This window comes from Oryctolagus cuniculus, chromosome 5 (assembly GCF_051225735.1).
Source record: "Oryctolagus cuniculus isolate XC-2025 breed Fujian yellow rabbit chromosome 5, ASM5122573v1, whole genome shotgun sequence".
Taxonomy (NCBI): domain Eukaryota; kingdom Metazoa; phylum Chordata; class Mammalia; order Lagomorpha; family Leporidae; genus Oryctolagus; species Oryctolagus cuniculus.
The window spans coordinates 16434588-16451875 of NC_142871.1; the positions used below are offsets into that span (position 1 = coordinate 16434588).

The window sequence follows — 17288 nt, forward strand, 5'->3', positions numbered from 1 at the left end:
ATTTATTTTTGTTTATTTGAAAGTCAGAGTTACACAGAGAGATGAGAGGCAGAGAGAGAGAGAGAGGTCTTCCATCCAATGGCCACAATGGCCAGAGCTGCCCCAATCATAAGCCAGGAGCCAGGAGATTCTTCCAGGTGTCCCACACGGGTGCAGGGGCCCAAGGACTTGGGCCATCCTCTACTGTTTTCCCAGGCCATAGCAGAGAGCTGGATTGTAAGTTGAGCAGCCGGGTCTTGAACCAGTGCCCATATGGGATACTGGCACTTCAGGCATTAACCTGCTGCACCACAGTGCCTGCCCCCACAGTAAATCTTTTTTTAAAAATTTCTATATCGCAAGCTGTGATGAATAGCCATGCCACGTGTGCCACGTGTGCTCATACTTCCACAATTATGTGATTATGTCTAATCATAAGAAAAGAACATGCTGATTTTGCTGAGGGGAAGACAGCAGAAGAGAAGCAGAGGAAGTGCACTCCTGGGGAGAGCTGGAGAGACGTTTGCCGCGGAAGTTCCACAGAAAGAACAGGACACGTGGATCAGTATAGAAAGAGCAGACATGCAGCAGCAAGCGGGGACACCACACATGACGCCTGCAGCCGGGGGCTAAGGAGACTCCAGCTTCTGAGAGCTAGGTGAGCGCAGCCTGTGGCAGCCTTGCCACTGGTGATACTACAAGGGAGAGGACCTTGCAGGCCACACTGACTTTGAGTCCTGCCTGGAACCTAGCAGGGAAGCAGTACACCCTCCTAACGCAGTGATGGGAAAGCACATTTCCTTCTCCCCGTCCCTGCACAAGGGTGCCAGGCAACCAGCGGGGAGAAGGCACCATCTTGACCCCAGAAGAGGCTGCAGCAGCTCTCATGAGCATGGCCAGAGGATTTTATCAGAGAGGGAACAAAGCGTATTTCTCACTGACTGTGAGTATGGCTAGGAGGGTTGACTGGCAGCTGAGCATCCACCTAAGACTATGAGGTACCCCCATGCTCTCAACCTACCACAGACTCCAGGGCTCAAAGTGTGAAGACAGAGCACCTGCAAGAAGCTGCCTCTGGCTATGACTCTGCTCTCTCTGTGGATGGTGCAGGCTTTTGGGGCAGAGAGAGGATCATCTATACCCCATAAGCATGGGAGCCTTGCACACTGTGACTGTGGAAATTCTATAACTGCACAACAGGGCATGGGGTGTAGCTGGGTCTCCGGGCAATCACTGTGGCTGGAGTCATAGGCTCAGAGATCCCCAATGGGTTAGGTGGGTCATTTCAGAGATTCCCTGCTCACACTGAGGTCCGCACAGATCCTCTGTGCAGTTTATGTGCCAGCGTGGGTGAGGACTGTAGCCACTGTGGACTAACTCCAGGCACTGACCACCTTGGAGGACAGGAGATGAGATTGTGACTATACCAACAGGCATGATCATACCCACCACCCTGCTGGCGATAGAGAAAAGCTATCACATACAATTTGGGTGTAACCCTGGATTCTCACCTCACACTTGAGCACGGACCAGAGCTCCCTGACCCCATCCACCACTCGTCTCTGGGTATTCACTGAAGGAGCAGATACTACATTAAGCCACAAAAGCAAATTTCAAAACTAAAAACAATCGGCTGGCGCCGCGGCTCAATAGGCTAATCCTCCGCCTGTGGCGCTGGCACACCAGGTTTTAGTCCCAGTTGGGGACTGCCGTGGCCCGGGAGTGCAGTGGAGGATGGCCCAAGTGCTTGGGCCCTGCACCCCATGGGAGACCAGGAGAAGCACCTGGCTCCTGGCTTTGGATCAGCACGGTGTTCCGGATGCAACGCGCTGGCCGTGGCGGCCATTGGAGGGTGAACCAACAGCAAAGGAAGCCCTTTCTCTCTGTCTCTCTCTCTCTCTCACTGTCCACTCTGCCTGTCCAAAAAACTAAAAACAATCAGTAGAGAAACTAATTGACAAGTGTTTCCACAAATGCCTAAAAACAAATGCAGAAATTCAAGGAACAAGAACAAGGGAGATAACATGACTCCCCCAAAGGAGCACAACAACACTTCAATATTAGAATGTAGAGCTGGGGGTCAGCACTATGGCATAGTGGGTAAAGCCACCACCTGCAGTGCCAGCATCCCATATACGCACTGGTTCAAGTCCCAGCTATTCCACTTCCAATCCAGCTCTCTCTTATGGCCTGAGAAAGTAGTAGAACATGGCCTAAGTCCTTGGGCCCCTGCACCCGTGTGGGAGACCTGGAAGAAGCTCCTGGCTCCTGGATTCAGATTGGCACAGCTCTGTCCAATGCAGACATCTGAGGAGTGAACCAGAGGATGGAGGACCTTTCTCTCTCTCTTTCTCTCTCTCTCTCTCTCCTTCCCTCCCTCCCACCTTCCCTCCATCTCCTTCTCTCTGTGTGTAACTCTGACTTTCAAATAAATAAATGAATATTAAGAAAAAAAGAATGTAGGGATGAAGAGATGAAATACCTGAAAAGGAATTCAAAAGAATGATTATAGGGTTACTAAGAGCAATGAGAGGCAAATTCATGAGTTAAAGAAATCAATACATGACATGGATGGAAAATTTTCCCATGAGATAGAGATTTTGAAGAGAAATCAAGCTGAAATATTAGAAATGAAGAATTTAGGGGCTGACGCTGTGGTGTAGTCAACTAAGCTTCTGCCTGTGGTGCGAGCATCACATATGGGTGCTGGTTTGAGTCCCAGCTGCCCCTCTTCTTATCCAGCTCTGGCCCAAGTCCTTGGGCCCCTGCACCCATGTGGGAGACCCAGAAGAAGCTCCTGGCTCCTGGCTTCAGATTGGCCCAGCTCCAGCCATTGTAGCCACTTGGGGAGTAAACCAGAAGATGGAAGACCTTTCTCTCTGTCTCTCCCTTTCTCTCTGTAACTCTACCTTTCAAATAAATAAATAAAATCTTTTAAAAATAAAAATAAGAAATTAAGAATTCAATATGTCAAATAAAAAATACAGTGGAAAGCTTTAACAACAGACTTAGTGAGGCAGAAGAAAGAATATCCAAGCTAGAAGGCAAATCTTTGGAAATTTCTCACACCAAAAAAAGAAGAAGAAGAAACAAAATTAAAAACAGAGTTTAAGATTCATGGGGTACCATCAAACGACCCAACATAAGGGTCTTAGGAGTTCCTGAAGGTGTGGAAAAAGAGAATGGATAAGAAGGCCTCTTACATGAAATAGTAACAGAAAATATCCCTAATTTGTAGAAAGAAAGGGACATCCAAGTGTAAGAAGCACATAGAACTCCTAATACACATGACCAGAAAAAATCTTCACCATGACACATTACAGGGAAACTTTCAACATTAAAACATACAGAAAAGATTCTAAAATATGCACAAGAGAGATGCCAGATGACTTCTAGAAGATTTCTATTAGACTCACAGCTCACTTATCAGCAGAAACTCTACAGACTAGGAGAGAAAGGAGAGACACATCCCAAGTCTTAAGGGAAAAAAAACTGTCAATCCAGAATATTGTGCCCTGGAAATCTCATTTATGAATGAATGTGAAATAAATATCTTCCACAACAAACAAAAATTGAAAAAAGTCACCACTCATCCAGCCTTACAAGCAATGCTTAAGGACGTGCTACACAGAGAAACACAGAGTCACCATTAGGAAAGAGTGTGAAAGCAGAAAATCTCCTAGTAAAAGCACAATGGAAATCCAAAACAAACAATAGGAATATTTACAGGGAAACAGCAGGGCCAAGTCATGACTTAACAATAATAAACTTGAATGTAAATGACCTAAATTCCCCCAATTAAAAGCTACAGACTGGCCAAACAGAATAAAAAAAAAGACCCACCAATTTTCTGCCAACAAGAAACACACCTAACCAACCAAGATACACACAGACTAAAAATGAAATGATGGAAAGTTTTGGTATGTTGTTATAAGATACCAAAACTTATAAGATACAGCAAAAGCAGTGTAAAGGTGGAAGTTTATAGCAATTAGTGAATACATCAACAAATTGGAAAGGTACCAAATAAAAGAGCTATTGGTACATCACAAGGGTCTAGGAAAATAACAACAAACCAAACTGAGTAGCAGGAAATAATTAAAATTAGAGAAAAATTTTAAAAATGAAACCAAAAATAAACACAATAGATCAGTGAAATGAAGAGCTGATTTTTTGAAAAGATAAACAAAATTGATACATCATTAGCCCAAATACCCCAAAAAAAGAGGGAGAAGACCCAAATCAATAAAATCAGAGAGAAAAAAGACGACATAACAATCATTACCACATAAATAAAGTAATCATCAGGAATTACTATACAGAACTATATGCCAACAAATTTTTTTAAATCTAGAAAAAATGAATAGACTTCTAAACACACAATCTAACAAAATTGAGGCATGAAGACATTGAAAATCTAAAGAGATCAATAACCAAAACAGAAATTGAATAAATACAAAAGATCCTCTGAATAAAGAAAAGCCCAGGACCAGATAGCTTCACTGATGAAGACTTTAAGAGTGTACCATGCTTTTAAAGAACTAATTTCAATCATTTTCAAGCTATTCAAAACAATTGAAAGGGAAGGAATCCTCCCAAATTACTTCTAGGAGGCCAGTCAGCATCACCTTAATTCCAAAAATAGAAAAAGATACAACAAAGAAAGAGAACAATAGACCAATATCCCTGATGAACATAAATTCAAAAATCCTTCACAAAATGCTAGCCAATAGAATCCAACAGCACATCAGAAAGATCATTCACCAGACCAAGTGGGATTCATCCCTGGTATGCAAGGATGCTTCAACATTCACCAATCGATAACTATCACACTTCACCAAAAAAATTCAAGATTGAAAACCATATGATTATCTCAATACTCAAAGAAAGCATTTGATAAAATACAATATCCTTTCAGGACAAAAATCTTAAGCAAATTGGGTATAAAAAGAATATTCTTTAACAAAACTAAAGCAATGCATGACAACCCACAGCCAGCATTATATTGAATGGGAAAAAATTGGAAACATTGCATCTAAATCTGGAACCAGACAAGGATGCCCACTCTCACCATTGCTATTCAGTATAATCCTGGAAGTTTTGGCCAGAGCCATTAGGCAAGAAAAGCAAATCAAAGGGGCACAAACTGGAAAGGAGGAAGTCAAACTGTCCCTGTTTGCAGATGACATGATTCTATGGATAAGGGATCAAAAAGACTCCACTGAAAAACTATGGGAACTCATAAGAGTTTGGTAAAGTGACAGGATATAAAATGAATGCACAAAAACTAACAGCCTTTGTATATACAGATATTGCCTTGGCTAAGAAAGAACTTGTAAATTCAGTGCATTCACAACAGCTTCAAAAAATTTTTAAATAACTTGGAATCCATTTAACAAAGGAGGTGAAAGATCTCTACAATGAAAATTACAAAACTTTAAAGAAATAAATAGAAGAAGACACAAAAAAGGAAAAATCTTCCATGTTCATGGTTGGAAGAATAATTATCATCAAAATGTACATAATAACAAAAGCAAATTACAGATTCAATGCAATCCCAATCAAAATACCAACAGCATTCTTCTCAAATCTAGAAAAAGCAGTGGTGAAATTCATATGGGAACATAAGAGAACCCAAATATCTAAAAAAAAAAATCTTAAAAACCAAAACAAAGGCAGAGGCATCACACTACCAGATTTCAAGATGCTACAGTGCAGTTATAATCAAAACAGCCAGCTACTGGCACAAAAATAGACATGTAGACCAACAGAACAGAATAAAATCTCCAAAACTCAATCCATACACCTACAATGAACTAATCTTTGACAAAGGAGGTAAAATCAATCTCTGGAGAAAGGAAACTCTTTTCAACAAATGGTGCTGGGAAAATTGGATCTCTGCATGCAGAAGCATGAAACAAGACCCCTACACACCTCATGCAAAAATCAATTCAAGGGGCCAGCACAGTGACGCACTAAGTTAATCCTCCATCTGCAGCACTGACATCCCATATGGGCACTGGTTCTAGTTCCGGCTACTCCACTTCCTATCCAGCTCTCTGCTATGGCCTGGGAAAGCAGTGAAAGATGGCCCAAGTGTTTGGGCCCCTGCACCCACATGAGAGACCCTGAGGATTTCCAGCCATTGTGGACATTTGGGGAGTGAACTAGCAGACGGAAGACCTCTTTCTCTTTTTTACTCTCTCTCTCTCTCTCTCTCTCTCTCTCTCTATCTCTATCTCTTCCTCTGGGTGTGTAACTCACTGTCTGTAACTCTACCACTCTAATAAATAAAATCTTCTTAAAAATCAATTCAAGATGGATCAAGGATCTAAATCTATGACCTGATACCATCAAATAATTAGAGAACAATGGAGAAACTCTGCAAAACATTGTTATAGGCAAAAATTTCTTGGAAAAAATCCCAGATGTGCAGACAATCAAAGCCAAAATTGACAGATGGGATTACATCAAGCTAAGAAGCTTCTTCACTGCAAAGGAAATACTTAACAAAGTCATGAGGCAACCTATAGAATGGGAGAAAATATTGGCAAACTATGAGACTGATAAAGGATTGATATCCAGAATCCATAAAGAACTCAAAGAAACTAAAAAAAAAAAGCAATCCAGTTAGGAAATGAACAAAGAACTTAAATGGTCATTTTTCAAAAGAGGAAATGCAAATGGCCAACAGACACGTGAAAAAATGCTCAGGATCATCAGCCGGCGCCATGGCTCACTAGGCTAATCCTCCACCTGCGGCACCGGCACCCCAGGTTCTAGTCCCGGTTTGGACCCCTGGTTCTGTCCCAGCTGCTCCTCTTCCAGTCCAGCTCTCTGCTGTGGCCCAGGAAGGCAGTGTAGGATGGCCCAAGTGCTTGGGCCCTGCACCCACATGGGAGACCAGGAGGAAGCACCTGGCTCCTGGCTTCAGATCAGTGTGGTGCGCCAGCCGCAGCACGCCGGCCGCAGCGGCCATTGGAGGGTGAACCAACAGAAAAAGGAAGACCTTTCTCTCTGTCTCTCTCTCTCACTGTCTAACTCTGCCTGTCAAAAAAAAAAAAATGCTCAGGATCACCAGCCATCAGGGAAATGAAAATCAAAACCACAATGAGTATTCATCTCACTCCAGTTAGAATGGCAAACATATAGAAATCAACAAACAATAAGTACTGGCAAGGATATGGGGGAAAAGGTACTGTCATTAGGAATGTAAACCAGTACGGCCATCGATGAAGACAGTATGTAGATATCTCAGAAATCTGAAAATAGATCTACCATATGACCCAGCAATCCCACTCCTGGGAATTTAACGAAAAGAAATGAAATCAACATATGAAAGAACTATCTGTTCTCTCATGCTTATTGCAGCTGAATTCACAATAGCTAACATATGGAATCAATCATAAGATTTCTATTAGCTGAAGACTGGATAAAGAAATTGTGGTAAATATACATTATGAAATACTACTCAGCCTTAAAAAAGAATGAAATCCTGTCTTTTGCAATAAAATGGATGGAATGGGAAATCATTATACTCAGTAAAATAAGTCAGTCCCAAAAAGACAAGTACTACATGTTTTCCCTGATCTGTGGTAACTAAGAGTACAAAAAAGTAATGTATATGAGCACAACTGACATTTCGAGATTTGATGATTGTTTATAGCCCTTGTCTGTACTGTTGAGAAACAGTGTTTATTTCTTCTTACTGTTTGTTGATTTACTTAGTGTAGTGTTAATCTTTTTTTTTTCTAAGATTTTTTTATTTATTTGAAAGTCAGAGGTACACAGAGAAAGAGAGAGAGAGAGAGGTTTTCCATCCGATGATTCACTCCCCATCTGACTGAGCTGCATCAATCCGAAGCCAGGAGCCAGGAGCTTCTTCCGGGTCTTCCACGTGAGTGCAGAGCCCAAGCACTTGGGCCATCCTCCACCACTTTACCAGGCCACAACACAGAGCTTGATAGGAAGTGGAGCAGCCAGGACTTGAACCAGCACCCATATGGGATGCTGGCGCTCCAGGTCAGGGCCTTTACCCTCTGTGCCACAGTGCCAGACCCAGTGTAGTGTTAATATTATGAGCACAAGCTAAACTGAAAGTAGAGCACTGAAAAAATTAAAAGAAAGAATAAGAAAAGAAGGAGGAGGGAGATTGTGAACATGGCAAGAAGCGAGGGTTGAATGTGGGGGTGATAGACATAACGATGGTGTGATCATTACACATTGTCTCCAGGCATTGAAACGTCAAACTGCACCCCACGTACATGTACAATCACTACATGTTAAGTAAACAACAGAACCAGATGCAGGAAACAGGTTTGGTGAGTCCTCTGCATAAACTGGAAACAAAACCCCACAAGAAGTATTCAAGGAGCTCTGGAACCAACCAGCATCCTAATGAATGGGGAAAAGCTGGAACCATTCCCACTAAGATCCAGGACCAGACCAGGATGCCCACTCTCACCATTGCTATTCAACATAGTCCTGGAAGTTTTAGCCATAGCCATTAGGCAAGAAAAACAAATCAAAGGGATACAAATTGGGAAGGAGGAAGTCAAACTATCCCTATTTGCATATGATATGATTTCATATATAGAGGATCCAAAAGACTCCGCTAAGAGACTCTATAAGAAACTCTATAAGAGAGTTTGTTAAAGTGGCAGGATATAAAACTAACAAGCAAAAATCAATAGGCTTTTATATATAGACAATGCCACAGCTGAGAAAGAACTCCTAAGATCTATCACATTCACAATAGCTACAAAAAAAAAGTGAAATACTTTCGAATAAACTTAACTTCTGAATAAACATCTCCCATCTCCCTCTGTGCACTACCAGCCACCTTGGGTTAAATTTTCACTTAGATAAATCTTCCCAACTGTATATAAAACAATTTGTATTGGAGCCAGTGCTGTGCGTAGTAGGTAAATCTGCCGCCTGCAGTGCAGGCGTCCCATATGGGCACCTGTTCAAGTCCTGGCTGCTCCACTTCCCATCTAGCTCTCTTCTATGGCCTGGGAAAGCAGAAGAAGATGGCCCCAGTGCTTGGGCCCCTAAACCCACATAGGAGACCTGGAAGAAGCTCCTGGCATTCGGCTTTAGATCTGCATGGCTCTGGCCATTGTGGCCATCTGGGAAGTAAACCAGCAGATGGAAGACAGCCCCCACTCCGTAACTCTGTCTTTCAAATAAATAAATAGATCTTTAAAAAAAAAAAACAATTTGTATCCCTAAGCCACAAGACATACACCTGTTTAGGATCGCACTGTATTTGGAGACTCTTGATGTCATTTAGAAACGAACTTGGGGAAAACACTGGACTCCAAAGATATGGAAATCAATAATTTTTTTAGAAATTCAGTTTCAGGGTCAAATTACGCAAAATGCCCATAAGAGACATATATATCCTGCTATCAGAAGCTAGTATCCTTACAGTAATGAACCTGTATCCTTACTGTAATTTCTCACTGAGTTCCACAACTTTCTTCTTTAGTTCCTGGTTCTCTTTTGTTGTAGTCTGAACTGTGATTTCTGTTCTGATTTTAGACGTGGCAAGTGCTGCTGATTCCTCCTCTAGCTCCTGCACTCTGTCTCGCAAAGAGGTGAGGAGGGATGACTTTCTGGCATTGTTTTCTTTATAGCTCTCCATTTCAGCTTTCAACTCTTTAAAAGAAACTTCTTTAGAAAGCATCTTGGATCGGAGGTCTCGGAGCTAACATGAAAAGTAAAAAGAAAAAAAAAGAGCAAAGGAATGTGACAGTATATGCTTCACGTACCTTTAAGAAACACAAAACCCCAATTTAAATTTTCAATTTTTTTATTCAAGACTTAATCCAACTGTATTTTCTTTTTTTCATATTTGTAACTAAATAATATAGTTCATATTTTTAATGCCATTTTTATTCTATTTTCATCTACTTGAAAGGAAGAACAGTACAGAGAGAAAAACAGACATATCTTCTATCCATTGGATCAATTCCCAAATGCCTCCAACAGCCGGGGCTGGCCCAGGCCAAAGCCAGGAGCCAGGAACTCCGGACGGGTATCTCCGGTGGGTGACAGCGACCCAAGTACTTGATCTGTCATCTGTTGACTCTCAGGATGCATTAGTAGAGGAGCCAGTACCTTTTGATATGGGATTCAGGCAACCCAAGTGCAGTTTAACTGTTTGCACAACAACGCGTGTCCCAGATTTCATATTCAGTCTTGTTCAAAACCAACTGCACAATGTTTGGTTGACTCAGTCTCATTCAGGAGACATTTGTTGTGCATATTACAAAAAGCAACGAAATATGTTGCAATGCTCACCTATTTCCTAAATCTGTTTTGCTGCTGATAAACAATGAAACATGGATCCTATAAGACACACTATTTGTGATTTCCTGTGATTTCCACAACTATTCCCCAAGTAAATACAGGCTATTTAGTGTATCAAAAAGTTTCTCCCATTTGCCTTCTGGACTATAATTGTGAGTGATAAAAAAATACATATTTACACTTCTGAGAAAGACATTGGAAAAAGGAAAAATCCTTATAGCACTTGTACAAAAGAAACATTTTAACTTTTATAAATTCTGTAGTATCAAAATGCTGAGCAATGTAAAACGTTCTTCAAAAAGTTAGTGGGAAAATGGATCAAAAGGTAAGTGTTAGGGGCAGACATTTGCCTGCAGTTAAAAGACCAGTCGAGATGCCCACATCCCATATTGGATTGTCGGGGTTTCAGTTCTGGCTCCACTCTCAAGTCCAGCTCCCTGCTAGTGTGCACTCTGGAAGGCAGTATGTGATGGCTCAAGTGCTTGGGTCCTTGCCACCCACATGTCAGACCTGGATTGAGTTCCCAGCTCTTGCTCAACCTGCCTGGGCCAACCCCAGCTATTGCAGGCGTTTGGGGAAGTGAAACCAGTGGATGGGGAGCATGTTCATTCACCTCTCTCTCTCCCTCTCTCTCGGTCCCCTGGCTCATGAATGAATCAATCAATCAATGAATAATTTTAAAGGATAGTTTCATTTCAGTACAAAAAAAATTTAAATCTACACATGCAAATGACCTTCAGAAAGTTTCTTAATGCATGTAGTGCTTTGGGACAGTGAGTGTGCATGCACACATTTGTTCATAAACTCACACATATCAGCTGTAGTGAGATTGATATAATCTCACAGGCCAACCTAGTTCTCCTCAGGACCACCAGGCCATGAGCATAATAAGGCTATGAAGAATCTCTCCAAAGCTCCACAATAGGCCTGCTGGAGCCCAGAGCACAGGTGGACCCCAGTTATCTTCCCAGAAGCTCCCCAACTGGTCAGCACTACCACAGGAAAGAAATTCAGAATTCCTCCTAAGAACGCCAGGCTGTAGGCAATCAACATTAAAAGGGTGTTCTGCCGGCACCGCGGCTCACTACGCTAATCCTCCACCTGTGGCACAGCACACCGGGTTCTAGTCCCGGTCAGGGCGCCGGATTCTGTCCCGGTTGTCCCTCTTCCAGGCCAGCTCTCTGCTGTGGCCCGGGAGTGCAGTGGAGGATGGCCCAAGTCCATGGGCCCTGCACCCATATGGGAGACGAGGAGAAGCACCTGGCTCCCGGCTTCAGATCAGTGCAGTGCGCCGGCCGCAGCACGCTGGCCGCGGTGGCCATTGGAGGGTGAACCAACGGCAAAAGGAAGACCTTTCTCTCTGTCTCTCTCTCTCTCTCTCACTGACCACTCTGCCTGTAAAAAAAAAAAAAAAAAAAAAAGGGTGCTCTAAGAGGTCTTAAAATTCTCCAAGACCCACGAGCTTCAACCCAAGACCCTCAAGTGCAACTCACATCTCTCAAGGCCGTAGAGCCCCTCTGTGATCTAGGCACCAGCCCAAGTCACCCTGCAACCACACACTAGGGAACCTATTTTTCCCTACCGAGGGCTATTTGGATATTTACAACATCATCTGCAGCCCATACAAAATATTCAACTTAAAAGTTAACTTGCTATAGATTTATTGAATTTCAAGTCCCACCGGGTCAGACCAGATGATTTTGCAGGCTTTATACAGCCTGTGTGCGGATGTTCCCGATCTCTGGAACCCCTTAAGAATTACAGCGGATGGGCACACTGTAAGAGAATAGGCGTGAATCTTTGTGTTACAGTCCTGTTCCTAATCCCCTCCGCTCTGCTTCATTTTACAAGAATCTAGAAAGGCCGATTCCAGGTGATGAGCATGCGTAACCTTACCTCACTCTGAGCGCACTCGAATTTGACCAAAGTCGCTGCAAGTTCACTGTGAGCATTTTCAGCCACATTCCGATAATGGTTTAATTGCTCCCGAGAGACCGGGATTTCCAAAAGATGATCGTAAGTTTTCTGGTAGAGTTCCCCAAAAGACAAAATATAAAGAAGAATGTTAAACAGTCTTTGCTGTGCAGCTGTGCAAAGACAAAAACAGTCTGTGTAAACCAAATGAGTCAAAAATACTACCCATAAATGTGTTGTTTTCAGATCATTTCGTTTTCATTCTCAAAACTCAGAGGCAGCCCAGGAACAAACCACATGCTCTTTCAGGATGGTGGTGGGATTTCACATTTAAGCCTTCTTTCACCCAACTCAGGCACTATTTAACTTCTTCCCAGAACAGGAAGCGTCAACAAGGAACTATATCCTGTGTAAGCAGGAGACAGTTTTTATTGTTTGTCTGTTTACAGACTACACAGATGATCAACTCTCCTGTTGTCTGTTGAGTACAGTGTCTTGTTAGCTAACCAAAGGGCTCACAAGAATTTAATGGAAAAGGATGCCTCCTTCATGACGATTCGTGGTGCCTTTTCTCCTCCATCTCATGTCCCCTCCTTGGGCCATGAAGGTGATTCACAGGAACGCATGAGATTGGAGGCTATGTGGGGATGCAGGGCCAACTCCTACACCATATAAAAGGGAACAGCTCCACAGATGGTGCCCCCAGTAGAATAAGGATCCCAGCCAGGCCAAATCATTCCAGTTTTTTAAAGACAAGTCATATGTCCAGATTGAAGTAAAAATTCCCAGTTTTTGTAGCTTGAAAACTAATTTAAGTGTTTTCTAAAAACACCATTTGATCCAAATAAACACACCTGCAGAGCAGATTTGGAGGACTGGGCTGTGGGTCACAGTCTGCAACCTCTGTTTCTGTTTCTGTGCTATGCAGGCCATATGCCTACATCCTTCCAGAATTATTCCCTACTTTGGACAAATACCCACATTCACTTCTACAAATATCCAGGCATGGAGTCTTTGTGAAAAACAGATAAGAAAGCCACTCAGTTTTGAAGGATCAGGCAAGAGGTCACACAAAGGTGTATTTCCTGGAATATCTCAGTGGCCTCAGGCAACACGTCAGTAAAACTGGCTTATAACTGTCAAAGGTTACTCAACTGCCAGCAGCTACTGTGTGAGATACTCAGGAATGCAAAAGTCATCTTAGAGCCCTTAACTGGACAACAAGCTTTGTCATAGTATGTTGCAATCACAAGTTGCCTAACAAAACCTCAGGGCACCTAGTAACCGCCAGTGTTTGCTGATCACAGCACATCCAAGGGGATGGTAAATAAGTACTCCTGGGAGAAAGTGCAAGAGGGTTAACGGACTCCCTCACTGGAGCTGCACATCCTGTTCAACCCCACTCAGTATTCACAAGGGTCCTTGCCACCCCAACCGCCACAGCTACAGTGTCCAAGGGGGACCATGTGGAGACACAGGTCACTCAGCACAGGACTGAACTGCAGGGTATGTGGTGCAGCGTTTCACAACGTTCATTAGGGAAGCAAGCTCCTCCACAGCTGTGATTCTTTCTTTCAATGACTGATATCTTTTTTAAGGAAGTTACATAGTCATACTATTGAGGTACGAAGATAGATATTATCCTAAAGGGGCCAGAGGAAAACAAAGCCCCTGTGGAAAGCAATGCAGCAGCCATGGAAGCACCAAGAATTTTACACCACACTACAGAGTCCTGCCCGCACTTCAGTAATTTCACAGGTGGCCCCAGCCTTTATTCCAAGAAAAAAACTCGCGGAGAATCCTCTCTGCTAAGCAGGCCACCAAGTCTGATGACACCGGGAAACAAAACCTTGGGAGGGACTTCCCCAATTTCACACCGAGGAAGTCCTTTGTTCAGGAGAAAAGGGTGGGGTGAAGGCATGGCAGGAGGGCTAGACCCCTTTCCCTATAAACCACTGTCTGAATGTAGGCTGGGCACCCTCTCCCTCAGATTCGGCTGAACAGGTGCCCATTCATTCCTACAGATGCCCCGCCTCAGCAAACCTTGCTACCTTGCTTACTGCTACTCTCTGTCACATCTGAAATTATTCTTCTTACAATTCCAGCCATCTGCAGTAACAACACCATCATTCGGACCCCCTTTGTATGAAAAATTTATTTTCTCTATTGAATATAATATTAAGAAATAGACAAGACAGTTCAGAAATGCCCTTCACTGGGGCTGGTGTTGTGGCGTAGCAGATAAAGCACCACCTGCAATGCCTACATCCCGTATGGGCACTGGTTCAAATCCCAGCTGTTCCATTTCCAATCTCGTTCCCTGATAATGTGCCTGGGAAAGCAGCAGAGGATGGCTCACATCCTTGGGCCTCTGCACCCACGTGGGAGACCAGGAAGAAGCTCCTGGCTCCTGGCTTCAGACTGCCCAGTCCACCATTGCAGCCATTTGGGGAGTGAACCAACGGATGGTTCTCTCTCTCTCTCTCTCTCTGTAATTCTGCCTTTCTAATAAATAAATAAATCTTTTAAAATGTGAATGAATTTAAAAATTCAAAAAAGAAATACCCTTCATTTTAAGAGATTATAGTCTAATGCAGAACAGTGCCATCTTCAAATGCTCACAGATGGTCTTGTCACTGCAGCAGGGCCAGGAGGACTCTTGGTTCCTGAGTTGAGAAGACAGCTGCTAGGTCTTAACTACTCTTCACGGTCCAGCAGACCGGAGACCATTCACCAACCAGCATGTACTGAGGCTTACCTGGGCCAGACACTGAGCTTGCACTGCAGTAAGGGAAAGAGTGCTTGTCAGACAACACCACTCATGAATGCATAACTACAAACTGAAATAAATGCACAGAAAGGAAAAGCAGATGGCAGAGGAAACTGACTCAAGATGGGGGGGGGTGGAAAGAAAGGGTTCTCTAAAGAAGTGATGATTAAACAGGAATTAAATAGGCAAGGGGTATTAAGACAGGAGCAGCATATGTCATTCAGGTAGCAAAAAGGCCGTGCATGGGCCCTGTAGCAGGACTACAACCTGCATGGCCAAGGATCTGAGAGAACATGGTGAGGTCAGGAGACAAAATCAGGTGACAGATAGCAGCAGCAGAGCCTGAAAGACTGTGCCCAGCTGATTCATGGATTTTAGGATCTGGTAGGGTTTCCTTTCTAGAATGTTCTTGGCTGTTGTTACTTGTTCATTTTACCACCTGAAATTCAGAATCAGTTTGTCAAATTCCAAAACAGCCTGTTAGTGTTGTCATTGGGATGATGTTAATTGTATAAGCTTATGAAGAATTAACTTCTTGTAAATATTGAGTCTTCCAACTAAAATAATTTTGTCCTATTAGTTCAAGAAGCCAAGTAGCAACTTGGAAGTATTATATTTTGTGGTTCATCTTTAAAGATATTATTTTTGTTGGTACTATTAATGGAATCTATATATTCCAGTATGTTGAATATGCACCTGGATAGCTTTTTGATATTTCTTATTCTTTGGGATATTTTTCAATTGATTCTCCTGGATTGTGCACTGTAAACATGCCAGTCATCTATAAATAATTTCATCCCCTGATTTCTCATTTTTATAATCCTAATTTTTTCTTAATAACCCTGGAGAGGAAAGAGTTAGGGATAAAACAGCAGAGGAAACTACACAAGTTGGGGTAACCCAGTGGACCTGCATGGAGGGCGAAGATGTGCACAACTTAGGGCTCCAGCAGCCAAGAGCCTTCACACCAGCACTGAAGACTGAGGTGGGACCAGACTGCAGCAGCCCAAGCCACTGGAGAAAAAGCTGCAGGAAAAGCCTGGAGCGAACCCAGCTTGGAACCCTGTGGGTGACAGTGTACCTGCCCAACCAGAAGAGAAAAGACAAAGTGGGGCACATTTTCTCTCTCCCGATCACCCTGCAAAGGTGAGCAGGTGCCATTTTGGACAGACTTAACAGCTGCACCAGCTAGTGTCCATGCCCAGCAACCAGCCAAGCGGAGACTCCTGAGTCTGGTGGGGAGAACAGACAGGGGACTGGGTGCTCCTGACTGTGGGAGGTTTGAGTGCTGAGACTGTGAAACACTGAGGCTGTGTGAGAGGACTCTGGGTGTGGCTGGGACATCGGGCAGTCACTGTGAGAGGCTCTTAATGATCGGCGCTGCCTGGTTACCTGGTGAGGAACACTGCTGAGGAATCTGAGCCATGAGGACTGCACAAATCCTTTCTGTGGTCCTTGTGGGAAGAAGACAAATAATATACTCACTGGGACTAGTACCCAGGCACTGGTCTCTGTCAAGGAGAAGAGCTCAGCTTTGTCTATGCCAACAGAAAAGAAGAAACCTCCCCTTACCACACTAAACCTCGGCGTGTCACCTCAAACATGCCCCTCGCCCTGGAGCACTAACAAAGCAACCTGGCCACACCTACCACCCCCCTCTACATATTCCCTGAAAGCAGACACTCCACTAATCCACTAATAGTCCAAAGATAAAACCTGCCACCGAGAAAAAACAAAGAAGAAGCCAACAAGTATCTCCACAAATGCTGAATTACAAATGCACCAATTCAAGAAACAAGAATAAGGAAGACAACATGACACCCCCAAAAGGAACACAACATTTCAATACCAGATTGTGAAGATGATGAGACAGAAAAAATGCCAGAAATGGAATTCAAAAAATTGATCATAGGATTACTTAGAAGTAATCAAAGCAAATGCATGCACTAATAAAATCCATACATGACATGAAACAAAATTTCTCCCATGAAAAGGGGATCTTAAAGAGAAATCAAAATGAAATCTTGGAAATGAAGAATTCAACAGGACAAATAAAAAATATGGTGGAAAACCTTAACAACTGAATCAGTGACACAGAAGAAAAAATATCCAACTAAGAAGACAAAGCATAGGAAATTATACAGTCAGACCAACCACAAGAAGAAGAAATTAGAAAACTAAAAAACACCATTTGGAATCTACAGGACATTATCAAACAACCCAACATACAGGTTCTAGGAGTTCCAGAAGACGTGGAAACAAAGAATGGATTAGAAGGCCTTTCTAGTGAAATATTAACAGAAAAGTC

The 17288-nt window shown here is 43.0% G+C and overlaps 1 protein-coding gene across 1 annotated transcript in view; it reads right to left on the reverse strand.

The window, feature by feature from the left end:
- CCDC170 (coiled-coil domain containing 170) overlaps nt 1-17288 on the reverse strand; it is a 157039-nt gene that overhangs the window by 99630 nt on the left and 40121 nt on the right. Inside the window, exons 2-3 of the mRNA XM_070073404.2 lie at nt 12193-12321; nt 9435-9691 (exon numbers count right to left, since the gene is read on the reverse strand). Coding sequence (XP_069929505.2) covers nt 9435-9691; nt 12193-12321 — 386 coding nt within the window. The remainder of the gene's footprint in view (nt 1-9434; nt 9692-12192; nt 12322-17288) is intronic.